The sequence below is a fragment of the Ornithorhynchus anatinus genome, chromosome 6 (assembly GCF_004115215.2).
Source record: "Ornithorhynchus anatinus isolate Pmale09 chromosome 6, mOrnAna1.pri.v4, whole genome shotgun sequence".
Classification (NCBI taxonomy): Eukaryota; Metazoa; Chordata; class Mammalia; order Monotremata; family Ornithorhynchidae; genus Ornithorhynchus; species Ornithorhynchus anatinus.
In genome coordinates, this window is record NC_041733.1 from 22,831,899 (window position 1) to 22,856,098 (window position 24,200).

A 24,200-nucleotide genomic window follows, 5' to 3' on the forward strand; every position below is an offset into this window, starting at 1 on the left:
TACTGGTCTATGTTGCCCCCCTGCCATCGGTCTAGTTTAAAGAGCATTGCACTGAGAATCGGGAGACCTAGGCTCGTGCTGCTGTGGAACTGTAATGGGAAAAAAATGTCTGCTGTGAGGTATTCAAGCCAGAATGGGTGAATCAACACTTCTTGTTCTTACCAGTGCCCTGTTCCAGATTGTTCTGCTTTCCTTTCCTGCTGCGCACTACTTTGAGCTTCTTTGTGGTTTTGCAAGTTTTGAGTATTTAAAAAAGTAAAACGAGTGACCGGTTTCATAAAGTTTTCGGCTAATGGTGTATATAACAGTAATATAGAAATTTATATATGAAATGCAGTCATGGTGTTATCTCTGAACCGTTAATTCCCTAATCCATTAATTCCCACTTAGTCAGTGGTTCCTCTACCCTGATTTTCCCCAAAATCAAGGTCCTTCAGGAACAATCCCCACATTATAGAATTGAATGTGTTATAGGGAACTGAGGATAATTGGCCTTCAGTGTTCCAAGTTAGAGTTTTAATAAAACAGTAGTCTTGAAAGTGTTCAGCTGAAAATAGAAACCCTAAGGAGAGCAGAAAATCTTGCATCAGATCCTTTCCCTTCACTGATTTAATACAGGAAGGAAGTCCTAGTCTTGGTTTATATGTTTAGGAAAATGACTGATCCTACAAGCAGAATTATGATATGTGTTGGTGTGCATATTTGAATTCCCATCATATTGCAGTTTGGTATAAAACGGGTCACCCCTTTGTTTATGTATCCCCCCGCCCCTACTTCCTCTCTCCCCCCCTTAGACAGTTGTATGCAAAAGCCTGAATATTATGGTTTCAATTATTTACTTAACAAAGATTTTTTTCTAGTTCCTCAATATTATTAATGCACTGTTGTCTTTTCCTAGAGTGTGTTTGTTTCACTTCAGATATGTGGGGAAGAGAAACATAGCAAGGTATAGTACCTTTTCTTTAAGAATATCTTTCCCTTCCTGTTTTTAAAAGTCATTTGTTAAAGAGCTGTGGGACAGCTTTTTCATTAGCCCAGGAGAGGGCAGGTAACATTTTCACTTAGGAAATTCAGATGAACTCTGCCTTTGAAGAGCCAAGTTATTCCTATTCTTTACACTGGTTATCAAACTTAATCCCCACATGTTTATCCCACCTAATATCTATATGGATTTGATCCCATACAGGGGATATTCCTGGGTGCCAGAACCAATTTTTGTGTGACTATTTTGTGATATGCCTCTGATGATCTTGGGCTAATATGGGGGCTATTTACTGTTTATGGTAACCGATGATTATTAAGCTAACTTTAATAGACAGTAGTTGATACGTAATTGTGAAATTTATTTCAGAATTCATGACGCCTGGTTGACCAAACACTTTGGAGTTGACCGGAAATCACAAACTATGCCGGCCCTCCGTAGCAGATCAGGCATGATGCAGGCTCGGCTTCAGCATCTCAGTAGCCTGGAAAGTTCATTTACCCTTAATCACAGTAAGTGTAGAAATACATTTTAAAATGAGCCCATTGTGATGCATTTTTGACTCTAGAAGGACTTGAAGTACCCTCTGGTATGGAAAATGCTTCTCATAATCAAATGTGAAGCTTACTGACAATGAGATTCCAGCGATGTGGGTGATGGTTATGGCAAGCTGGTATCTCCCGATCTGTACCAGCGAACATGTAGGAGGGCACCTTTTCTCGGCCCTTTGCTAATTAGGAGGAGACCTCCATCCCTTCACAGAACTGCTCAGACAGCTAAAAGGCAATGTTGTCTCTTCAAGCAGCAATCAGTCAGTCAGTCGTATTTATTGAGCACTTACTGCGGGCAGAGCACTGTACTAAGCACTTGGGAGAGCACAGTATAACAGAGTTGGGAGACATGTCTCCTGCCTCAAGGTTGCAGAGCTCTATATTGGGCTGCCCACTTATATAGGACTTTAATTTAGAGGTCGGAGGGATGAGAGTGGGTAAAGGCATATCTTATCACTAGTGGGATTTGATTTGTGTGTTTTTGAAATGGTGAGTGTTGTGCTGAGCCATCTATCCTCTTCCGGTCCCCTTGAGTTGAGCAGCAGACATTGTGAAGCTGCTGGCCCAGGGAGCAGATGCTTGCTGAGGTCAGAACAGATTCTCTCTTTAAGATTTCCTCAGCAGCAGACACTGCTGTGCCCTCATCTGCTTCCTAAGTAATGATTGAGTGTGGCACCCCATATTGGCTTCCTAAATAAAGTGTGAATGTGGTGGGGAGGGGTCTTTTCAGTCCTTGCTGAAACCAGTGAAAATGAGCCTTTAGGAAAATGCCATGCTATGGAGCTACATATGTACTTTTGATGGGACTAAAACAAACGAGAGGTGGCCAGACTGAGAGGGGGACAAGGGAAAGGGAAAAAAAAGCAAACCAAAATCCTAAAATTAAAAAAAATGGAGTTCCATGTCTTTTAAGACAAATATCTAATAAGATAATGGCTTTGGTTCAGCCTCCAACCTTCCATCTGCTGCCTCCCAAGCAGTCTTCTCCCTCCTTCCCTCAAGTGACACAACTAACCTTTCCTAAGGTGCAAGGCCTTTTTTCCTGAGGTATTTGTTGAGCACTTACTATGCTCCAGGCACTACTAAGCATTGGGGTAGATACAAGATAATTGTGTAAGGCACAGTCTCTGTCCTACGTAGGGCTCCCAGTGTTAATCCCATTTTATAGATGAGGTAACTGAGGCACAACCCTCCCCTTTATTTTTCCAATTCAGTAAATACGAACCTATTGTTACTGGTGTTTGATATTACAGTAGATTGAGTTCCTTATGATTTTATTTAATTACGTATTCATTTGTAGCTGTTCTTCATATTGTATATTTTTAAAATTATGTTTCATTTGTGCTCTTAAAATGTTCAAAAAGGTTCTAGACCATGAGCCCATTGTTGGGTAGGGATTGTCTCTATTTGTTGCCAAATTGTACTTTCCGAGTGCTTAGTACAGTGCCCTGCACACAGTAACCACTCAGTAAATACAATTGAATGAATGAATAATAGTACCATTTATGGTTCAATATCCTGTCTTTTTCCAAAATTCTTAAGTCACAAATGCTAAGGAGGCTTTAAATAATGGAACATCCTAAAAATTGTCATTCTGACAGAGCGAACTGTTGTCAAGGCCAAAGTTGCCCCTCCAGGCTCTTAGAACAGTGAGTGCTCTGCCCTCAGGTGCTCAGTGAATACCACTGATCAATTAATTGGCCCAACTTCCTGTACATTTCATTCAAAAACTACCCTTGTTTCAGGTGTATGTGACTGACTTTTGGCCTACTTCATCTAAGCCTCTATATCAAGGAAAAGCAGGGAGCTAATTGTGCACTTTCAGTTGTGGATTCAAACAGCTTTTTCTGAGGGGAGTACTTTTGTTAAGAAGTGGGATGAAATCTAGGCCAATATGGAATAATTTTCCGTTGCTGAAATGGCAGGGCATTTCACAGAAATTGGTAGCCAAAGCCATCTTCAGGTCTTAGAGAGTAAATGTAGCTTCTCCACTCCTTCCTTGTCCCCCAGTGTCTGCTGCTGAGAAAATCTCAAAGACAGAATCTGTTATTCCTATTTATTTATTTATTTATTTATTTATTTATTTATTTATTTATTTTAATGTCTGTCTCCCCATCTAGGCTGTAAGCTATTGTGGGTAGGTAATGTGTCTGTTTATTGTTGCATTGTACTAAGCACTCTCCCAATGCTAAGTACAGTGCTCTGCATGCAGTACATACTAAATAAATATGATTCACTGATATTCTTCCGAGGTCAGTTCCAGAAGTGGGGATTGAAAATTTTGAGCTTTGACTTTTCTGCTCTTGCTTGATTTAGTGTTTACTTGGGTGAGTTTTAGAGTGGTCACTGAACTTTGGCCCCATACAAAACATTCCTTTATTTCACGATTCTAGACTCTGGAACATCAGAAGCAGATATTGTACATCAGGCACTTCTTGAAGGCAATACTGCTACCGAAGTTTCCCTGACAGTTCTGGACACCATCTCCTTCTTTACTCAGTGCTTCAAGGTGAGCTTTGAGGGCTGAGAGGCTACTGGCATCTTCTTCATTAGAAAGTACTTATATATATATAAGTATGAATGTGATTTTTCTTGTCAGATTTTATCTTTGTTAAAAATGGAAACAGTAGTGGTTTTCCCCCTCTAGAATTTATGGTTAGTTGGATTGCTGGAGTAACATTTCATGAAGCACCAGACCTGGGGGATAGGAAATATGTCTCCCAACTCTGTGGTATTGAACGCTTCCAAGCACTTAGTAGAATGCTCCACACATAGTAAGCACTCAATAAATACTACCGACTCTCAGACACCTTGTTTTAATTTGCAGTCAAAAACTCACTTTCTCAATGAAGATTTCCTGGTTAATTCAATCCATTCTTCAAGTTGCTCCAGTTGTTCTTTGAATTATTGCCTCTCTTTGTCCAAACCTGTGGTTGTGTTTTTGTCATTGCCCTTTCTTAGTTGGGATTGTGACATGGATCCCAAGCATCTAAGGCAATCTCTGCATTCATGACTGACAGATTGTTGGCTCACCTTGATTCTCAAGTTCTGACCAGTTGCAAAGTAGTAGAAAGTGAAGACAATTGTCCAGACTATCTAAGGGGGTGAGGAGAAAATCCAGTCAAAAGCACAATATTTTTCATGATTATTTCCAACCTCTGCCTTATTTTATCTTTGGAGTCCTGGTCTATATACCCCATGTACAAATCTAGACTGTGTCAAACAAGAACTGCAATGGTTTTATTTCAATTGAATATGCCACAAATTCATATTTGAATGCATCAACCCCAGGACAGTGCTTCTAAAAAACATTGAGGATCAGTGTTTTTGGTCTTATCATCTTCATTTTGTGTTAACTTCCTCCTCCAAAATTTTTAGGGAGGATAAAATTGAACATTGCTTTATGATTAGCATTGGTCCTGTTACAACCTTGTACATTGAATACACTCTTTGCCAGACTGCAAGGTGTTTGAATATTCTTGGGGTCTGAATGGAGTAATGTTGCCTACACAGTAACCCCAAATCTCCCTTTTGGCTCTTGAGGACATAACAATAGGGGACAACATCCCAGAGCCACAACTAGAAGGACACCCAAACACCGTGTTCGCCCCTAGCATAAGGCTCAGCTATCTTCGATGGCAACCATTTGACGTTTTTGGCATGTTTTAAAGCGACATCCTTGATTCCCTTGTCTTCTCCTTGCTTCCCTTTCATTTTTGGCCTACATTGTTCTTTTCATGTGTTTTTTGTTTGTTTTTTCCTGTTTCTGCCTTTTTTTTTTTTTTTTAGTAAGTTGACAGCCAGCCCAACTCTCACTTCACTGGAAGTGAATTTGTTGTGCTGTCCCATCCTGGATTCTAATCCTGGCTCTGACATTTGTGTGCTGTGTGACCTTGGGCAAGTCACTTTACTTCTCTGTGCCTTAGTTCCCTCGTCTGTAAAATGGGGATAAAGACTGCAAGCCCCATGTAGGACAGAGACTGTGTCCAACCCGACTAGCCTGTTTCTACCCCAACACTTAGAACAGTGCTCAAAACACAATAAGTGCTTAACAAATACCGTCATCAATATTATTATTATCCTGACATCCACGGCTGGTGATCAGATAAACCCACCCATCCTGCTCCTTCCTGGCAGATCGTCTGCACTTTAAATTCTTCCCCGCTTCACCCCCTCCTACACCCTCTTTCATTTTGTGTGTTTTAACTAGTTTCACCACCATGGCTGAAATTGGTTCTTCCCCAGCTGTGGCTTGGAGTGGAGGCCTGGGAAGGGGAACCACCTCTTCCCACCCACTCCCCGGCCAGTCCCCCCAGCTGTGGTGGTCTTGAGGCCTGTAAATTGAAGGTGGGGCCAGCTATGGATAGATCATGGGCCTCGGAGTCAGAACGTCGTGGATTCTAATCCCAACTCTGCCACTTGTCTGCTGGGTGACTTTGGGCAAGTCACTTCACTTCCCTGTGCCTCAGTCATCTCATCTGTAAAGTGGGGATTGAGACTGGGAACCCAAATGGTTTGTACCCACCCCAGCGCTTAGTACAGGGCCTGGCACACAGTAAATGCTTAATAAATACCACAACTATTATTATCTTTATCCTCTTTAACGTATTCTGTACATCTCTGTCCTCTCGCACTCCACTGAAATCAGCTCTCTGCCCACTAGGTGGAAGGGATCTGGCCTGGGCCCAAGGTCTCCTAGATTCCTGGTAGATCCTGGAAGCTGAAGGGAGTTGCCCTACCCTATAGGGATAGCACAGATGACTCCCAGGAAGGAATTTCCTGGCAATAACCAGGCAAGGCAGCACAAGAACAGAAGTTTGGCTTGGTGTACTAACTCTGACCCAGCATCATCACAGCTCAGTCAATCAATCATATTTATTGAGCGCTTACTGTGTGCAGAGCACTGTGCTAAGCTCTTGGAAGAGTACAGTATTACAGAATTGGAAGAAACATTACCTGCCCACAATGGGTTTGCAGTCTAGAGGACTCTCATTTGAGAGTGAAAAATCCAAGTGTAGGCCTTCACCTGCTCCTTTCTCCTCTCTCTCCCTTTGCCACCTCTTCATACCAACCTGGTGGTACAATGATGTTTACTCTTTCCTCCGAAACAGAGGCTTGTCTCTTTCTAATCCCACTGAAACATTAATGGTCTTGCAAAGAATCTCAGTTTATTCTCCCACTGCTCAAGTCTCTGTTTTGTTACTGAGGCTTTAGTTTGGTTAGGAGAATTTAGCTCAAGATCATCCTCTCTTCAGATTTGCTAATTGAATGAATCTTGCAATAAGTAGAACAGATAACTCTTTTTAATTCTGCCAGGCAGTAGGGATAAAATCTTTCTGATAATGTTTCTAAAGAATTTTGAGAGATCTGAGAGGAAAGCTGTTTGAAAAATATGCAGTGTTTTCATTCGTTGTGTGTTCCATATCTACTGGAAGCAGCATGAGAAGCAGCGTGGCTCAGTGGATAGAGCATGGGCCTGGGAATCAGAAGGACCTGGGTTTTAATCCCAGCTCTGCCACATATCTGCTGTGAAACCTTGGGCAAGTCACTTCACTTCTCTGGGCCTCAGTTCCCTCATCTGGAATATAGGGATTAAGAGTGTGAGCCCTATGTGGAACAGGGACTGCGTCCAACCTGATTAATGGAAATTTGCCAGGTTAATTCTCTTTCCACTATGTATAGGACAGAGGAGGGCAGTAATTGGCCTGAGAGCCACTCACCACATAGTAGGCCTTTGTGGGTGGACAGTGAAAGCTGGGGGAAGGTTTAAACCATGGAGGGCAAGCCAGTAGCGTGTGCGTTACTGACTGTATGTGCTTCTGGCGCGGTGCCTGGAGAAGCCACCATTGCAGAAGTGGGTGCCCTTTGTGAAAGCATCAGTGACCCAGATCAGACCTGTGGGCTGTATTTTGCTCATCCCCGTTATAGAAGGAACAGAAACTAAGCAAAGTACATTTGTTTTCTTGTTTTGCAGAACCAGCTCTTGAACAATGATGGCCACAACCCTTTAATGAAAAAGGTTTTTGACATTCATCTCGCTTTTCTTAAAAATGGCCAATCAGAGGCCTCCCTAAAGCACGTGTTTGCTTCGCTGAGAGCTTTCATTAGTAAGGTACGTAAGGAATCGCTACAGTTTTCCGGGACTGTACCCGGGCATTAGGGATCGCTACAGTGAGCCCGTCGATTAGACTGTAAGCCCGTCAAACGGCAGGGACTGTCTCTATCTGTTGCCGACTTGTTCATTCCAAGCGCTTAGTACAGTGCTCTGCACATAGTAAGTGCTCAATAAATACTATTGAATGAATACAGTGATTAGCCAAAAGATACATGCTTGCCTGTTATTAAAATATGCAGGAATAAATTATCCCCAGCTTACAAGTTTCTGTCCATTCAGATGGCTGTGCTCAAAAGGGCAAGTGAAGAGGATTGTAGCTTACATTGCCAAGGGTGGATTTTTCCCACATTATAATGCATATATTTAATTCCCAAAAAGGCAAAGGCCAACCAATCCAAGATGTTTTCTATTTTAAATCAGGTGTCAAGTGAAGTGAAGAAAGGATCTTTTATTGGCAGGAATTTGAACATGGGGAAGTTCTGATTCGTCGTTTTTTAGAGATGTAGAGATGTTGTTTGACATCAGGTTGCCCCAACTGACATCTGGTTGCCCCTGCCACACCTGAGATTGCCTGGGAGCTGCTCCTGTCCCCTAACCTCTAACCATGGCAAAAGGCTTCTCTTCAGTACAGTGCCCTACATCCACGATGTCTTTCATGGTGGTCACCCTCTAGACTGTAAGATCAACCCTCTAGACTGTAAGCTCATTGTGGGCAGGGAATGTGTCTGTTATATTGTGGTGCTGTCCCCAGTGTGCAGTACAGTGCTCAGCACACAGTAAATGCTCAATAAAAATGGTTGACTCGTCATCTCGGGTATCTGCCCAACCTATTACCTTTCTCCAGCAAAGTCCTAAATGACCCAGGCCTAGGGGTTCTAGCATTACATTTGCAGTGAGGGGGTGAAGTTGGTGCGGGACTTTGGAGGTGGAACCAGGGAAAAATTAAGACATGGGCAACTATTGACACATAAAAGGTTGAGGAGAGGGACATATAGGCACAGGATGGGGGGCAGGGGGAAATGCAGTTGACCCCATGCAACCTAAGTGCAAAAATGGCAACCTTGATGAAAAATCTCCAAAAAAAGGCGTAACACCTGCCAGCAGTAAATTTTAGGGAAAATCCTCTTTGAAAAGTAGCTTCCAAAAGCAACCGATAGGGAGGACAAAGAAAAAACCCTTATCACAGAACAAAGACTTCTGAGAAAAAAAATTTAGAAGGAATAATGGACTTTCTAACTTGTGCGTGTTCCTCAGTTATTACTCTGTCATTTTACTCAATTTGCACTCATAAGGAGGCTTTTGAAAGCAGCTGCTAATGATAAAGAAAACCTTAGGGACTGTCATTACAGAACATAAAATTGAGCCAGGGTGTATTTCTCTGACACCTGTGGGATGGGTAGGTATTTCTCCTAATGCTGGGTTAAATTATTCCATTCATTTCATGTACCCTGAAATATAGTTGCCATAAAATGAGCCAAAGGCAACGTTTCCCAGCACTGTATCCATTTCCTAATTCCACTTGAACAAGTTTAGGCATCAGAAAACTGTAGCTATTCAACACCTCATCCTTATGTCAAAGAGAAGTGTCTACCCCCAAAACATGGCCCCAACATGTCTCACAAAAACTGGAAAGCCTTATATGCAAGGATCATTTGAGGCTGTGTGAGTAATAAAATTAGCCATTTACTCCTCTTTCACCTCTGAGTTTAGTTAAGATTTATCTAAAGTTAAAGAGCCAGAGGAGAAAGGGACACCGGTAGGGTGATTGGCAGCAGGTCAGAGTTCCAGCTCCAACTTTAGTAATGACTTGCTGTTAGACCCTGGGGAAGCTTTCTGGCCTTCCTGCACCCCTGCTGAAAGGTTGAATTGCCTCTGAGAAGCAGTGTGACCTAGTGGAAAGAGCACAGGCCTGGAAGTCAGAGGGCCTGGGTTCTAATCCCAACTCTGCTTCTTGTCTGCTGTATGACTTTCACTTCTCTGTGCCTCAGATTGTGAGCCTCATGTGGGACCGATTATATTGTATCTTCCCCAGTGCTTAGTACAAAAAGCACAATTACGATTATTATTACCTAAAATTGTGACCCTGGGAACATCAGGCAGTTCTAGATCATCATATTAACATGGATGGTTCCCAAAAAGCACCAAAGACCATGGGGAGGAAGAAAGGGAGTTGTTGTGTTAAACCAGACACTCTCTCACCAAGGGTTGACGGGTCCAGGAGTTTGCCAACACCATGTTCTCTCAGTGCCAGGAATGGCTTTATCCACAAGCAGTTTTATGCGGAGGCCTGGTTCTGTTATTGTTGGAATTTGGTTCCTTCCTATTTATTGTCACAAAGATCTGAAGATGTAATAGTACAGCAAAACAGAAACTGTTTTTGTTTTTTAAGGATTTGACTAGAAAGCTCAGTTCAAATAGGCTGAGAATCTAGCGGGGAGATGGACACATGGATTTCGGTATATTTCAAAGATTTAATCTCTCACCCTTCTTCAGTTTCCCGCAGCATTTTTCAAAGGAAGGGTGAACATGTGTGCCGCATTTTGCTATGAGGTTTTGAAATGCTGCACCTCGAAGCTAAGCTCAACTAGGAATGAAGCGTCTGCACTTCTGTATCTTTTGATGAGGAATAACTTTGAGTTCACCAAAAGGAAAACATTTTTGAGAACACACCTGCAGGTCAGTGAAAATGGAAATATTCTAGGTTAATTTTCACCTCCTATGTTGTACCTCTAGTACAAGTTGTAAAGTCGGGGAAGCAGTGTGGCCTAGTGGAAGAAGCACGGGCCTGGGAGTCAGAGGACCTGGGTGCCAATTCAAGTTCAGTTGCCTGCTGTGTGACCTTGGGCAAGCCATTCAACTGATCTGCGGCTGTTTCCTCATCTGTAAAATGGCATGTCAATACCTGTTCTCCTGCTTGCTTACACTGTGAGCCCCATGTGATGAGACTGTAAGCCAGTCATTGGGCAGGGATTGTCTCTATCTGTTGCCCGAATTGTATATTCCAAGTGCTTAGTACAGTGCTCTGCCCATAGTAAGCACTCAATAAATACTATTGAATGAATGAACAGGGATTGTGTCCGATCCGATTAACTTGTATCTACCCCAGCACTTAGAACAGTGCTTGAAACATAGTAAGATCTTAACAAATACAATAATAATAATTAATGTGAATAGAGTGGAATGAGGACATTTTTCAAATCTTAGCATGGATCCAATATTGTTCATTTTAAAGTGTTACCTATGAGGAAAGTATTGAGTAACCCAACTGTTGACCCCTCTGCCCACTGCCCAGGGAAGGAATTCCTTTGGTTATCTGTCTTTACTAAAGAGCAGGGTTTGGCCCCCATCTTGGTTTATTGAGCATCTGCTCTGTTGCTGTGGGAAATTACAAAGGAAGAACAAGGTTCAATCCTTGTCCTCAAGGAATGTTTAATAATGGGATTTTCTGGGTATTTATGGGCTTCCACATTCCCCAGATTGGTGGTGGAACATCTGTTAAGAGCACATCTCCAGCAGACCGCAGCAGCACACTCAGCCCGTAAAATCTGCGGCCATTGTTACCATGACAGATTCAACAGGAAGTTGGGAGAAAACAGTCTATGACTAATCTAAGAATTATAAATAAAAATGTTCACACAAAGGAAGACCCTTACCAGGAATGTAACATCTGGCATCAGTATTTGGATTTGTGCAATAGCACTTTAATCCTCTGAGTCTCCTATACCAGGCCAAGATTTCAAAGGTTTCATATTTTTCAGCAGGATTTAAGCTAAGCAAACTCTTGAAAAGAAACTTGATAATCTAGTCACAATGTGAGAAGCAGCATGGCCTAGTGGAAAGAGCACAGCCTTGGGGGTCAGGGGATGTGGGTTCTAATCCCGGCTCCGTCACTTGGCTGCTGTGTGACCTGGGACAAGCCATTTAACTTCTCTGTGCCTCAGTTACCTCATCTATAAAATGGGGATTAAGACCGTGAGCCCTACGTGGAACAACCTGATTACCTTGTATATACCCCAGTGCTTAGAAGAGTGCTTGATACATAGCGCTTAACAAATACCATCATCATTATTATTATTATAAGAATGCTCTCAGTGATTAAAATAGAAACCATTAAAAAGTAAAGATTACTTTCTTAAAGCTCCTGTGGGCAGGGAACATGTGTACCAACACTATTAAATTGTACTCTCTCAAGTGCTTAGTAAGGTGTTTTGCACACCGGAAGCACTCAAAAATGTGATTTATTCATTGATTCTTCCCTACAGATAATAATTGCTGTGAGCCAGCTAATAGCAGATGTGGCTTTGAGTGGAGGATCAAGATTTCAGGAGTCATTGTCAATCATTAATAATTTTGCAAATAGTGACAGACCCATGAAGGTAAGTTTTCCTAACCTACCTCAAATGAGCAAATACCATCTCTCTGGTGTTTAGTCTTAAAGCCGTCAATAGCTTCCTAATCTGCTTGCATGATCATGTGCTATACAAACACAGGTGTGAAGCCCAGTAGTAATCTGAAAATTATTCCTTGGCTTGATTTCTGAACCTACTCTGAAATTGGATTGAAATGTGGGTAATTCTTTTCTCACTCTTATTAACATTTACTAATGCCTGAGGCCTTCCCCGACTAAACCTTCATTTCCTCTTCTCCCATTCCCTTCTGGTCTTTGACTTGCTCCCTTTGTTCATTCCCTCCTCTAAGCCCCATAGCACTTATGTACATCTCTGTAATTTATTTGCATGAATGTCAGTATCCCCCTTCTCCTCCCCCATCCCCCAAGCTCTTTGTGAACAGGGAATGTGTCTGTTTATTGTTGTATTATACTTCCCCAAGCACTCAATAGAGTGTTCTGCACACAGTTGAATACATGAATACAGTGGAATGAATGAATGAATTGATCCATATTTTATTTATATTAATGTCTGTCTCCCCTCTAGACTGTAAGCTCTTGTGGACAGAGAATGTGTCTACCAACTCTTGTTATATTGTACTCTCCCAAGCGTTTAGTACAGGCTCTGTACACAGTAAGCGTTCACTATATATGATTAATTGAGTGCAGCTTTGACATGGGCAGGTCTCTTTGACCAGGTCAAGCTCCCAAAATCAGGCTCCCCAAAGGTCAGCCCCGTCGTGGTGGCCCATTCCTTTCCTCCTGGAGGAGCTATTCCCATTGCAGAGTCCTCGTGACCTTCTGGCACAGATTGCTCAAGGGCTGAATTTTCTGAGATTTTTCTGGCTTCTGCACCCAAAATACAAAGGAGTGGAAAAGGTGTAGAAGTCACTCCTCAAGGAGACTGAGGAAGGATATAGAAAAACTCTTCAAAAGCACCTGATGGCAGTTGGGTGCTCGTGTTCTTGAGCTCCTGGGGGTGACTGCTGGTCTGCGGATTCATTAGCACCACGGCATACCCGGGCACATCAGCACAGCCCGCTGATGTTGGCGGATGGAGGCGCCAGCAAGCTGCATTTCTTCTCACTGCATTGTCTCTCTTCTATTTTAGAAGGATTATTTATTTAGTGGACTGCCCTCCTCAGACTCAGGCCTTTTACATGTTTTAGGTTGTTTAGGAATTCTCTCGATTTTTTTTTTTCCCTCGAGCTCTTATGGAGAGGTGGTTCCCGTGGGAAACAGAGAGGAGGGAGCTGGGCCTTCCCACCAGCCCCAACAAGTTGCTGATGACATAGGAAAAAGAAGAAGATTTGCTATTGATCCAGTCTTCTATCTGCTCTGGGCCACAAACAACCTCTCTTCAAACACTTGGCAGCTGTGTGACTGTGGGCAAGTCACTTAACTTCTCTGTGCCTCAGTTCCTTCATCTGTAAAATGGGGATTAAGACTGTGAGCCTCTTGTGGGACAACCTGATTATCCTATATCTACCCCAGCGCTTAGAACAGTGCTCTGCACATAGTAAGCACTTAACTAATACCAACATTATTAAATATGTCAAGTTAGATTTCCTGCCTCTACCTTTAAAGTCCTCTTCAGGAGACATACCCCAACTAATCTTCACTCTCTCTCCCCCTGCCTTGGTCATTATTATTCAGACATGTTGTGATGGTCTGTATCCCTGGCCCCCACCTGTCAATCAGGCAGACTCCTGGGCCAGTCATGAGATGCATATTGGAGTGTACTGTCTTAACAAAACTATACTGTGAGCACGAGTTTATTGCAACACAATCGTGATTAAAAAAAAATCCTCCTAAAATTAGCTGGCTGAGAACCTAAGAAATGCCATACTAGCTCAAACTAATGGTCTGTCTCACCCATTAATCAGTAGTATTTACTGATCACCTATTGTGCACAGAGCACCATGCTAAGGTTTGGAAGAGTGCAGTAGAATTTGACGTGATTCCTGCTTTCACAGAGTATACAATCTAGAATTCGCCACTGTCACCACTTTTTACTCCTGCTCTGACTCTTCTGCCTAGTGTGTATTTGAAAATGTGCATCTGCCTGTCTCCCCAATTACCTGAGGACAAGGATTATGTCTTACACCTACTTTAGGTTCCCAAGTGTTCTGCATAGAGTTAGGTGCTTATTAATTGCTGTGGAGGATGTTTTAATGATGCAAACCAAACAGACAAGTCCTTTTTAGTGTTTCTTTCCCTTGCCCCAACTGCTTAGTCTTCAGTGGGAGACAGGCATCAGGAAGAAGGGGGGGTTCTGGCTGCTGGAACGTGGCCTAACCTGGCTGGGATTAATATTAATAATTATAATTAATAATAATGGCATTTTTAAGCACTTATTTTGTGCCAGGCACCATTCTAAGCGCTGGAGTAGATAGACGATTGGATACAGTCCCTGTCCCACACAGGCTCACAGTCTTAATCTCCACTGTACAGAAGAGGGAACTGAAGCACAGAGAAGTTAAGTGGTTTGCCCAAGCTCACACAGCAGACAAGTGGTGAGGCCCTGAATAGAGCCCAGAGCCTGTGATCTATCCACTAGACCATGCTGTCAACTCTACCTGAGTGTCTGTTTTCCTTCCCCCGTCTCTCCCTGGATCTCTCCCTCTCTCCCTTTCTGGTGTCTGTCTCATTCTGAGTGAATCTGCTCTCTTGCCTGGTCTCTTTGGGTGGGTCTGGTTCCCTGGGTGTACCTCCGTGAGAAACTTGAGCTCCGGCCGGCACTCGTTCAGCCCCTGCGGGCTCCACCCCCTGAAAGCCATGCCACCTTCAGAATGAAAACTTGGGTCCTCTGACTGACTCTAGACCCTAATCAGACTTGCTTGGATTAGTATATTCTAATTTATCAAGTGCTTAGTATGGTGCTTTGCACACCACAAGTGCTCAATAAATACCAGCGATTGATCGACTGAATATTTTTTCACCAGGCTACTGCTTTTCCCTCAGAAGTCAAAGACTTGACTAAGAGAATCCGCACCGTTCTCATGGCCACAGCTCAAATGAAAGAACATGAGAGGGATCCAGAAATGCTGATAGACCTCCAGTACAGTCTAGCCAAGTCCTATGCGAGCACCCCAGAGCTCAGGAAAACTTGGCTCGACAGCATGGCCAAGATCCACATCAAAAATGGAGATTTTTCAGAGGTGACATTTTAAGATTCCACTCTGAATATACACTGTGAAGTCCCCGGGTCCTGGTTTGGTCTGACAGATTCCCTTCTTGTTTTTCACAGGCTGCAATGTGTTATGTCCATGTAGCAGCTCTGGTTGCAGAGTTTCTTCACAGAAAAAGTAAGATGTCTCTCTTTGAGGGCACAGGGGTTAGAGTGTATAGGATTGAGGTGCTGTTATACTTCCATAGCTTCCATCGCCATAAAGACCAATAAAATACTTGAGTGTAAAAACATACATTCATCTTCTGCTTGACTCTGGATTTATTGGACCTCTCAATCTGTTGCCTTTTGTGTCTATTAAAGAGATTTTTTTTAATGGTATTTGGTAAGCGCTCACTATGAGTCAGGCACTGTTCTAAGTGCTAGGGTAGATACAAAATAATAATGATGATGGTATTTGTTAAGCACTTACTATGTGCCAAGCACTCTTCTAAACACTGGAGTAGATACAAGGTAATTAGGTTGTCCCAAATGGGGCTCACAGTCTTAACCCCATTTTACAGAGGAGGTAACTGAGGCATAGAGAAGTTAAGTGACTTGCCCAAAGTCACACCGCTGACAAGTGGCGGAGCCGGGATTAGAACCCAATACCTCTGACTCCCAAGCCCATGCTCTTTCCACTAATCAGGTTGGACACAGTCCACGTTCCACATGGGGCTCACAGTCTTAATTCCCATTTTTCAGATGAGGTACTGAGGCATAGAGAAGTGCCTTGCCCAAAGTGACACAGCAGACAAGTGGTGGAGCCGGTATTAGAACCCAGGGCCTTTTGACTCCCGGGCCTGTGCTCTATCCACTAGATCACGCTGCTTCTCAACTAGGTATAGAAATAGATCGGAAATGGAATCTAAAGGTAACAGCAATAATTTTAGTACTAAACATTTATCCTTTGCAGATTCCCAAAGATTGAAAACTCCATATGGTCAAGGAACAAGTCTGCTAAATCTATTGTAGTGTACTCTCTCAAGAGCTTAGTACACTGCTCTGCCCATAATAAGTGCTCCATAAGTGTCATTGATGGATTGATTGGTCAATGTCCATTTGTGTTTTAGATTTGTACAACTGACCTTTTTCTCTTTCCCACATCAGCCCCCACCACTCCCAGCACCCAAACAAGCCTTATCATAAAACTACCCCTCTACAGTCGTACTGGGTCGGGCCTAACTGGAGACTGAGGAATGCTTTGTATTAAGAAGCTGTCTCCGAAACCCAACCAGGAGGAGATTTGCAGTAGCCGGTGTTAATTTCAGCCAGCTGCTGCAATTAGACAGAATATGCATCTCTGAGAAGATAGTTGCCCTAGTTAATTCCCAAGGTCTCTTTGAGGGATTGGCCACTAAAGCCATAATAACCTTGGGACCGTATTCAGTTTGGAGAACAGCTGGTCATTCCAACTGAAAAATGACAGTTCAGAACAACGCCAGACTCTATTTAGCCAAACTCACAAAGACACACAGCTGGAGCCTTTCAGAACCTATGTGCTGCAGAATCTTATGCACATTCACAAGGCAAGGCAGGTGGTAGGGGGAGAGAAGTCCTTCATGGAGCTGGCTCCACTGAGAGTTTCTGACACTGCTTCTGTCAGCCTTGCAGCGAGGCTGTGGAGAAAGGTCAACAGGGGCAGACTGAGCCAGATTTTAGAGACTCTGTCAACTTTTGTTTTTTCAAGGGCATGTGAAGGAAGAGTGTCCTTCAAGATTCAGAGATTCCCTTAGGCAGAAATCAAATTTTAATGGGTACGGTGACTGGTCTGGTACCAAATGGAGATATATGAATAGCACACATTTTATGATCAGAAACCCATAAGGAATATCCTTTTCAAAAGCTACTTCGTGTGGGCAGTTTGACCTCTGTTCAATCTGGCTTTATTTCATTTTGATTTTTCATTGACAAAAGCTTGCTTTTCTTTACCAAAATTAGATTAGACTGGTCCAGATGTAAAAAAAAAATGACCATCACAGCCCTTTTATTCTCTTTTTGTCAGTAGGAGAAAAAAGTTTGACGATCACACCTCTTTTATTCTCCTTTTGTCAGAAAGACCTGGGTTCTAATCCTGACTTCTGCCTCTGGCCTGCTGAGTGACCTTTGGCAAGTCACTTAACTTCCCTGTGCTTCAGTTCCTTCACCTGTAAAATGGGGATTAAGACCATGAGCCCAATTTGGGACATGGACTGTGTCCAACCTGATTAACTTATACCTAGCCCAGTGCTTAGTACAGTGCTTCGCACAAAGTAAGTGCCTAACAAATACCTTAAAGAAAAGCATAAACTTTGAAAAGTCAAGACATTTTTATAGCTTAACTGATTATGATGTATTTTTGTGTATATAGCAAATATAGTTCCCCCTTTCAAATATTCTGAAGAAGAAACTCACAAAAAATATCAATAGTTGAAATTCCATAATTCCACATGAATGGAAAATATAGGACCAATCAATCAATCTTATTTATTGAGTGCTTACTATGTGCGGAGCCGTGTACTAAGTACTTGGGAGAGTACACTATAACAGAGTTGGTAGACATGTTCTTTGCCCACAAAGAGCTTACAGTCTAGAGAACTGTGAGGGTCTAGGGTCCTCAAAGTTTAAATCTAATTATGAAGCAAGAGAGAGAAAATAATTTCTGTACAATGTTTATGCCTGGCAGAAATCAAATTAGAAATAACCTCAGTACAATATATAGCTCTAATTCAACTTCTCTTTCATTAAAATCATGATCATAAATTTCTTTTGGGCAAAGTGCTTATTTGCAGTTCTTAAAACTTTATATCTCCTAGCACTGATAGAGAGAGCCCTTTCCAAAAGCAAGTTCAAAATTTATTCATCATTTTTACTCAATTTGTTGGATTAGAAATGTAAACATAGTAACATTTAGAGTAGCATTTGAAACACTCAATAAATCGTGTGGGGATTTTTGCACCTGCATGAAGGGAGTATCATAAATATCAATCCCTGACATGTTGTGGCAGGAATAAAGAGTCAGCTTGACTATTTTGGTAGTTTTTTTTAGATCAGCCTGGAGATTTTTATAAAATATGTATCTTTCTTGGAAATCATCTCTTAAAAATCATTTACACAAGACCCAAAAAATAAACTTTAAATTCATGCATCCAGTAGTCTTCTAAACATGAAAATGAAACTTGCTTCCATTTGCCCTAATCACGTGGAGAATTGTTCTCTCCAAATAATATAGAGAGAAACTTGAAGAGGGTTCCTTAAAGAACGGTGAGAGAGACCAAAAAAAGAACTGGAAAATAAATTCTATGAAGAAAGGCTTAAGGAACCAGGTTAGTTTATTTGGATGGAGAGGCAGCTTAATAAATAAGACCAAATCCCTGAAATGTTTTTTGAAATGTCCGCTACCTTTGTAGAACACTAGAAAAGGGGAAAGGAACATGTATAGAACTAGGAGTTCGTTATGGTCAGGGAACTCTGACGTATTGAACTCTCCCAAGTGCTTTGCCCACAGTAGGTACTCAATATGTATGAAGGACTGACTGATAGGAATTATTTTGCAAGTTATTTTAAGAAACAATTGGCAGAAAGAATACTGAAACCCTGGAAGGGGCCCCCGAGGGAGGTTTGTGGAAATCACTGAAGAAAGGATAAGCATCTGTACTGTGGATGGTGGATAGTGACTTCTTTGGCCCCTTTAGGGCCTTTAGTCCCATGTTTGTAGTCTTTTTCCTTAGTTCACCCCGATGTTTTCCACCTGTTTTCTACCTGTAGAATTGTTCTCGAGTGGATGCTCAGCCTTCAAGAAAGTCACTCCCAATATTGATGAAGAAGGGGCAATGAAGGAAGATGCTGGGATGATGGATGTCCACTACAGTGAGGTTGTATTCTAGGGCTCTCTTTACCAGTTTCACATATTTAACTTGAAAAATATGCTGCCCTTCTTTGTGCTCAAAAAAAATGTGTCCATTTGTCAGCTCATTGGTCAAAGGGTATTCACAGTCAATGCCTTACCAGAAACAAACTTGTTGGTGACTCTGTGTACTTAAAATACTTGGGTGAATTTTTCTTTAAATAAAAATTGGCATTGGTGATTAGAACCCTGCTAAAGCGATGCTAAAAAACCAAAAACAAGCTCTTAGTGAGCATTTTCCACCTAAGCATAATCGTTAACAAGAATTCTTAAACCTCCATTAGTATTGATCTGTATGCTCCTCTCTCTGCTACATACTGCGTAAATGTGAATTATTTACAGGCTCTTAATCAAAATGTTTTGTCACCTATTTCCATCTGCCAACTGTATTTTGCTTCTGCCACAGGAAGTTTTATTGGAGCTTTTGGAACAATGTGTAGATGGATTGTGGAAGGCAGAACGTTACGAAGTAATTTCTGAGATTTCCAAATTGATCATCCCCATTTATGAAAAACGGCGTGAGTTTGAGGTAGGTATACTGGGTAGTATTTTGTTCTCTTTCTTTGAGTAGTGAACACTTTCTAAAACAGAAAAAAGGTATTTAGTGTAGAAAAAATTGACACTACACCTTATTTTCCAAGTTTTTTCTTGTAAGGAACCTTATTTGTGATCAAGAAAATAACATTGGCTAGAGGCAAAAGGAGAGAATAGAAATTTGTTTATGTTTCTATCACTAAATCCAGAACAGCTTTGGAACTGATGGACAATTGAGATTCCCTAAATCAAGTTTTAAAACCTTAGATATTGTAATTTTGTCTCCTTTTTTGTAGAACGTGGAATGGATCAAAGATGAAAAGCGCTAGGCTTAGGTCCCTGGGCTGGCATTGGGCCAAAGCTTCACAGCCAGCTTTACCCCAGCTCCACACTGAGTCACCTGGCCCTGCCATTCATAACAGATCCCTGCAGTGCTGCCTGGCTCCAGCAGTGCCCGCGCAGCTCAGTACAGGGCTGAAAAATTCCCTCCTATGCTATCTCTGAGTCTTGGGGCAAATGTGAAACCAGAAGCTATCCCCTTCCACCTCTTTTATGTTCTCTGTGGGAAGAAAGGGAGAAAAGTAGACTCAAATGAGAGTCCTGGGATGGAGGATGGGGGCGAAGGGGTGTGAGTCCTATGATAGGGCAGACCTGGTTCCCATCATCCTTTTAGATCGATGCCCATGCTTTGGATGACCTCTGGGGCCACTGGTTTCAGGGCTGGCTCAGACAACACCTGGAATTCTCCCCTGCTTCTCCTCTCCCTGTCATTTAGGGCTAGGGTTTGGAGGCCACTGAACCAAAAGTGAGTCTGGCCAAACCAGAAGTGACCCACAATTCACTCCTCTAGACTGTAAGCTCTCTGTGGGCTACCAACTGTTGTATTGAACTCTCCCAAGTGCTTATCGTCTGCATACAGTAAACAGTAAATACCATTGATTGATTGATTCTGTCTCTGAGGCTCTTGGGCCCACGAAGTAGCAATGTACCTGGAGGTGGGCCACCTGAAATGAGAACTGGGCTCATTCCTGTTAGGACCTGATCCGATCAGTTCAGCGATATCCACGCCCCAGCCACGGGACCAGGCCTGAGCTGGGTCTGACATCCTGCCAGCCCTCAGTGTTCGACTGCACCATTCCAGATCCCAGACTTCTGTCTGTCCAAGGCTCCATCACCACTCTGTCACCAAAGTCCAACTTCTTATCCCCAAAAGAAGTTGGAGAGAGGTCTGGGGTGCCCCCAGGGGCAAGGGGGAATAGTGAAACATCAGAGTCTTTCCAGCAGTTGCATTAATCACATATATCTCCACAAGCATAGCAGGAGAATCAAGTGCATCTGCTGCATTAAAAACAAGTGCAGGGTTTAAAAATATTTTGAAGATGCAAAATTGACTTTGAAGTCAGTAACCAAATGCTCCATTTTAGGGGCTTCATTTGACCAGACTAGATGGGAGCTTAGCGATAAGTGCTTATTGTGTGCCAAGCACTGTTCTAAGTGTTGGAATAGATACAAGGTAATCACATTGTCCCACATGGGGCTCACAGTCATAATCCCCATTTTACAGATGAGGTAACTGAGGCACAGAGAAGTGAAGTGACTTGCTCAGGGTCACATAGCAGAGAAGTGGTGGAGTTGGGATTAGAACCCACGACCTCTGACTCCCAAGCCCGTGCTCCTTCCATTGAGCCACACTGCTTGATACCTCATTCTCAACTCTTCTGCCTCTGTTCCTGCACTTTATTCCCTCAGCTTGGAACTCCCTCCCTATAAGCAAAGGCCTCCTGAAAGCCCACCTCCTCCAACATGCCTACCTGTGACTTCATTCCCAGTATTCCTTGTAATTTTAAATCTATCATTCATCTCTAGCTCTTCTGTATTTACACCCATCCTTGGCGAATGTGTCTGTGTTTATTCAGGTGTACATTCCATTGTGGATTTCAGTTATTCTCTTTGTAACGCTTTCGTGTCTTTCTCCCCACTTAGAATGTAAGGTTCTTGTGGGCAGGGATTGTGCCCTTGGTTGTTTTTTTCTTCCCAAGTGCTTAGTACAGTAGATTCTTTCCATCCCAGTGAATGCTCCATAACTTGTACTTACTACTACCATCAAACTCCTCCTTTTGCCTAATAGTGGCATCTTGGGGAAAGATAAGTACAACCTAAATCACTTTTTAATGGCAGCATTCACTTGTCTGTCATTTTTTGTATAATCATCATAAAGTTGCTGACTTTGTCTTTTTTTTTTTTTTTAGAAATTGAAAAAAAAGAGTATTTCTTGTTTGTTTTGCAGAAACTTACCCAAGTTTACAGAACACTTCATGGAGCTTATACTAAAGTCCTAGAAGTCATGCATACTAGAAAAAGACTTTTGGGCACCTTTTTCAGGGTTGCCTTTTATGGACAAGTAAGTGTGCTGCTGTTGGTGAAATTAAAAACCTTGTCTTGGTTACTTGAGTGAAAAAGCACCAGTTTTATACCAAGTCCTTGTCTGTTTAGTGCCATTCCCAGAAGTATGTACAGTAGATTATTTCCTAAAATGACAATCTTGACATCAATGGAAAATTGATTTTTATTTGGAATTGATTTGGAAAAACTAAATAAATGGTCAAACTCTAAAATAGGCTGGGGCTCGACTTTCACAGGCTTTTAGTTAAGGTATGAAATTAATTCAACAGTCTTCTCGAAAGCAGGAAGGGGGTTATGGCTGGAAATTTATTCTGGCCAATCACTCAAGCCACACTTCCATCCACCATTGCTTCATCTTTGGCTTTCTTAAAAAGACCTCACTCACTGCCCTGGACTCCTTCCTCTTTCACCAGGCTGGGGTGATCTTACTTACATGTTGGATTTTTCCCAGTGATCTCCCTAGGATTCAAAGGCTCAGCTTCTACGAAACATGTGTGGGGAATTAGGGGGCGGGGTAGAGCTACAGCCTTTTTTTGAATTGGGTACTGTCAGGGCCAGATGGTCTCTTGGAGCAAGCCAGGAATTTTGCACAGTGGAAGGGAAGAAGGAAGGGTGGGATAATCCCCAAAGAAGGCTGCTTAATTGTTGAGCCAACTGGATGGAATTTTAGGTGCCAAACCTTCATTTGGTGCACTGGGACAAAAAGAGAACTGAGATTTGGGGGCAGAGGGGTGGTGAGGTCCAGAGAGGGGAAGAGTTCAAAGAGCTAATAGGCCAGGAAGCCACCATTTTGGGCCTTTTCAACTATGATTGGAAACTCCTGAGTCTTGTCGGAGACTAGAGATAAGTAAGTGTAGGAATTAAACTGCAAAGACTCGAGGCGGGGAGTGGGATGGGTGACTCCTCATAGTAGTCACCTATGGGTGTATGCTCAGATCCATCTCTCTCATGGCTCATAGCCTACACCCCACCTCTTCCCCTTCCATACCACTGCCCATATTAAAAATAGTGTCCACACTGTGGATGGGAAGGGCACAAACAGAGCCCGGAAGGCATATTTGCTTCAGGGAGGATAGAAGTTTCAGTCAGGAGGCCTCTGTCTTCTACTGCCTAGGGTCCCTAGAGCTGAAATTGGGCATAAAACATGGAAATGGTCTATCCCCCCACAATTAATATAAGTTTACTTGGAGACAAAGTGTTCTTTTCCAACCCAGGGCATGCAAAGCCATTTCCTTGGTGAAAGGAGTTTTGAGGTTGCTAAATATGCAATAAAAAGCCTGCTTTTGATGGGAATAACTAACCACAAGACCTCATGTTCTTTTTTTTGGAAGCACTATAACCTTACTAATCAGAGCCAAATTCTTCATTTCTAAAAGTTGAATTGTAGGTTAGTTACATTAGGCTGTTAGGTCAGTTTTCAAAAGTGATTTTGTTTCACTAACCTAACAGCCTAATGTAACTAACCTACATTGAACTCTGTTATTACTAATTTTCTCGTGGTTTCTTAGCTTCCCAAACACTCTGGATCTTGAGATATTTCTAATTTAGTATCTCTGACTAAATTGGAGATGAAATAAGTCAGTTTTAATTCACATTTTAAGGCCATTGAAAATAGTTATAGTCAACATTGAAAATTAGTTGTCGGACTGTATTTCCAGGGTCTCTCTGAAATATTTAAAACGTTCATGTTCCTAAAAATTGAAAATTGTTCTCTCTTTGGACTTTGCAATAGTCTTTCTTTGAAGAAGAAGATGGGAAGGAATATATCTACAAGGAGCCGAAACTTACAGGCCTGTCAGAAATTTCCTTAAGACTTCTTAAACTTTATGGTGAAAAATTTGGTGCGGATAGTGTCAAAATAATTCAGGATTCAGACAAGGTAAGTTATGGACTTTGTTTTAGAAAAATCTGTAGTGGTGCAGTAATAAGCCTTGAAATGTGGGTTGCATATGGCAGAGTGCTTTGTGTGCGTTCGAGACATCAGTAAGACTTGAGCAAGTTGTTCAGAACTTTATTGACTGTTTTTAATGTCTACCCTTAAATAGAGGATGGGGAACAGGAGCAAAAGAAAACATGAAATTGGAAAGGGGTATGCTTGGAGACTGGAGAAGAGGGACTTGTAGACAGAGACTTAATGGATCTTTCTCTGATCATATACTGTATACTGGCAATG

At 42.2% G+C, this 24,200-nt stretch overlaps 1 protein-coding gene across 4 annotated transcripts in view; it reads left to right on the forward strand.

Moving 5' to 3' along the window:
• DOCK11 (dedicator of cytokinesis 11) overlaps window positions 1-24,200 on the forward strand; it is a 155,233-nt gene that overhangs the window by 117,881 nt on the left and 13,152 nt on the right. For all 4 annotated transcript variants that reach the window (XM_039912359.1, XM_039912358.1, XM_029067561.2 and 1 more), the window contains 12 exons: window positions 899-946; window positions 1,352-1,494; window positions 3,927-4,042; window positions 7,508-7,645; window positions 10,142-10,324; window positions 11,911-12,024; window positions 14,981-15,196; window positions 15,286-15,343; window positions 18,952-19,058; window positions 19,497-19,619; window positions 21,912-22,025; window positions 23,760-23,906. In XM_039912359.1, the coding sequence (XP_039768293.1) occupies window positions 899-946; window positions 1,352-1,494; window positions 3,927-4,042; window positions 7,508-7,645; window positions 10,142-10,324; window positions 11,911-12,024; window positions 14,981-15,196; window positions 15,286-15,343; window positions 18,952-19,058; window positions 19,497-19,619; window positions 21,912-22,025; window positions 23,760-23,906 (1,507 nt within the window). The remainder of the gene's footprint in view (window positions 1-898; window positions 947-1,351; window positions 1,495-3,926; window positions 4,043-7,507; window positions 7,646-10,141; window positions 10,325-11,910; window positions 12,025-14,980; window positions 15,197-15,285; window positions 15,344-18,951; window positions 19,059-19,496; window positions 19,620-21,911; window positions 22,026-23,759; window positions 23,907-24,200) is intronic.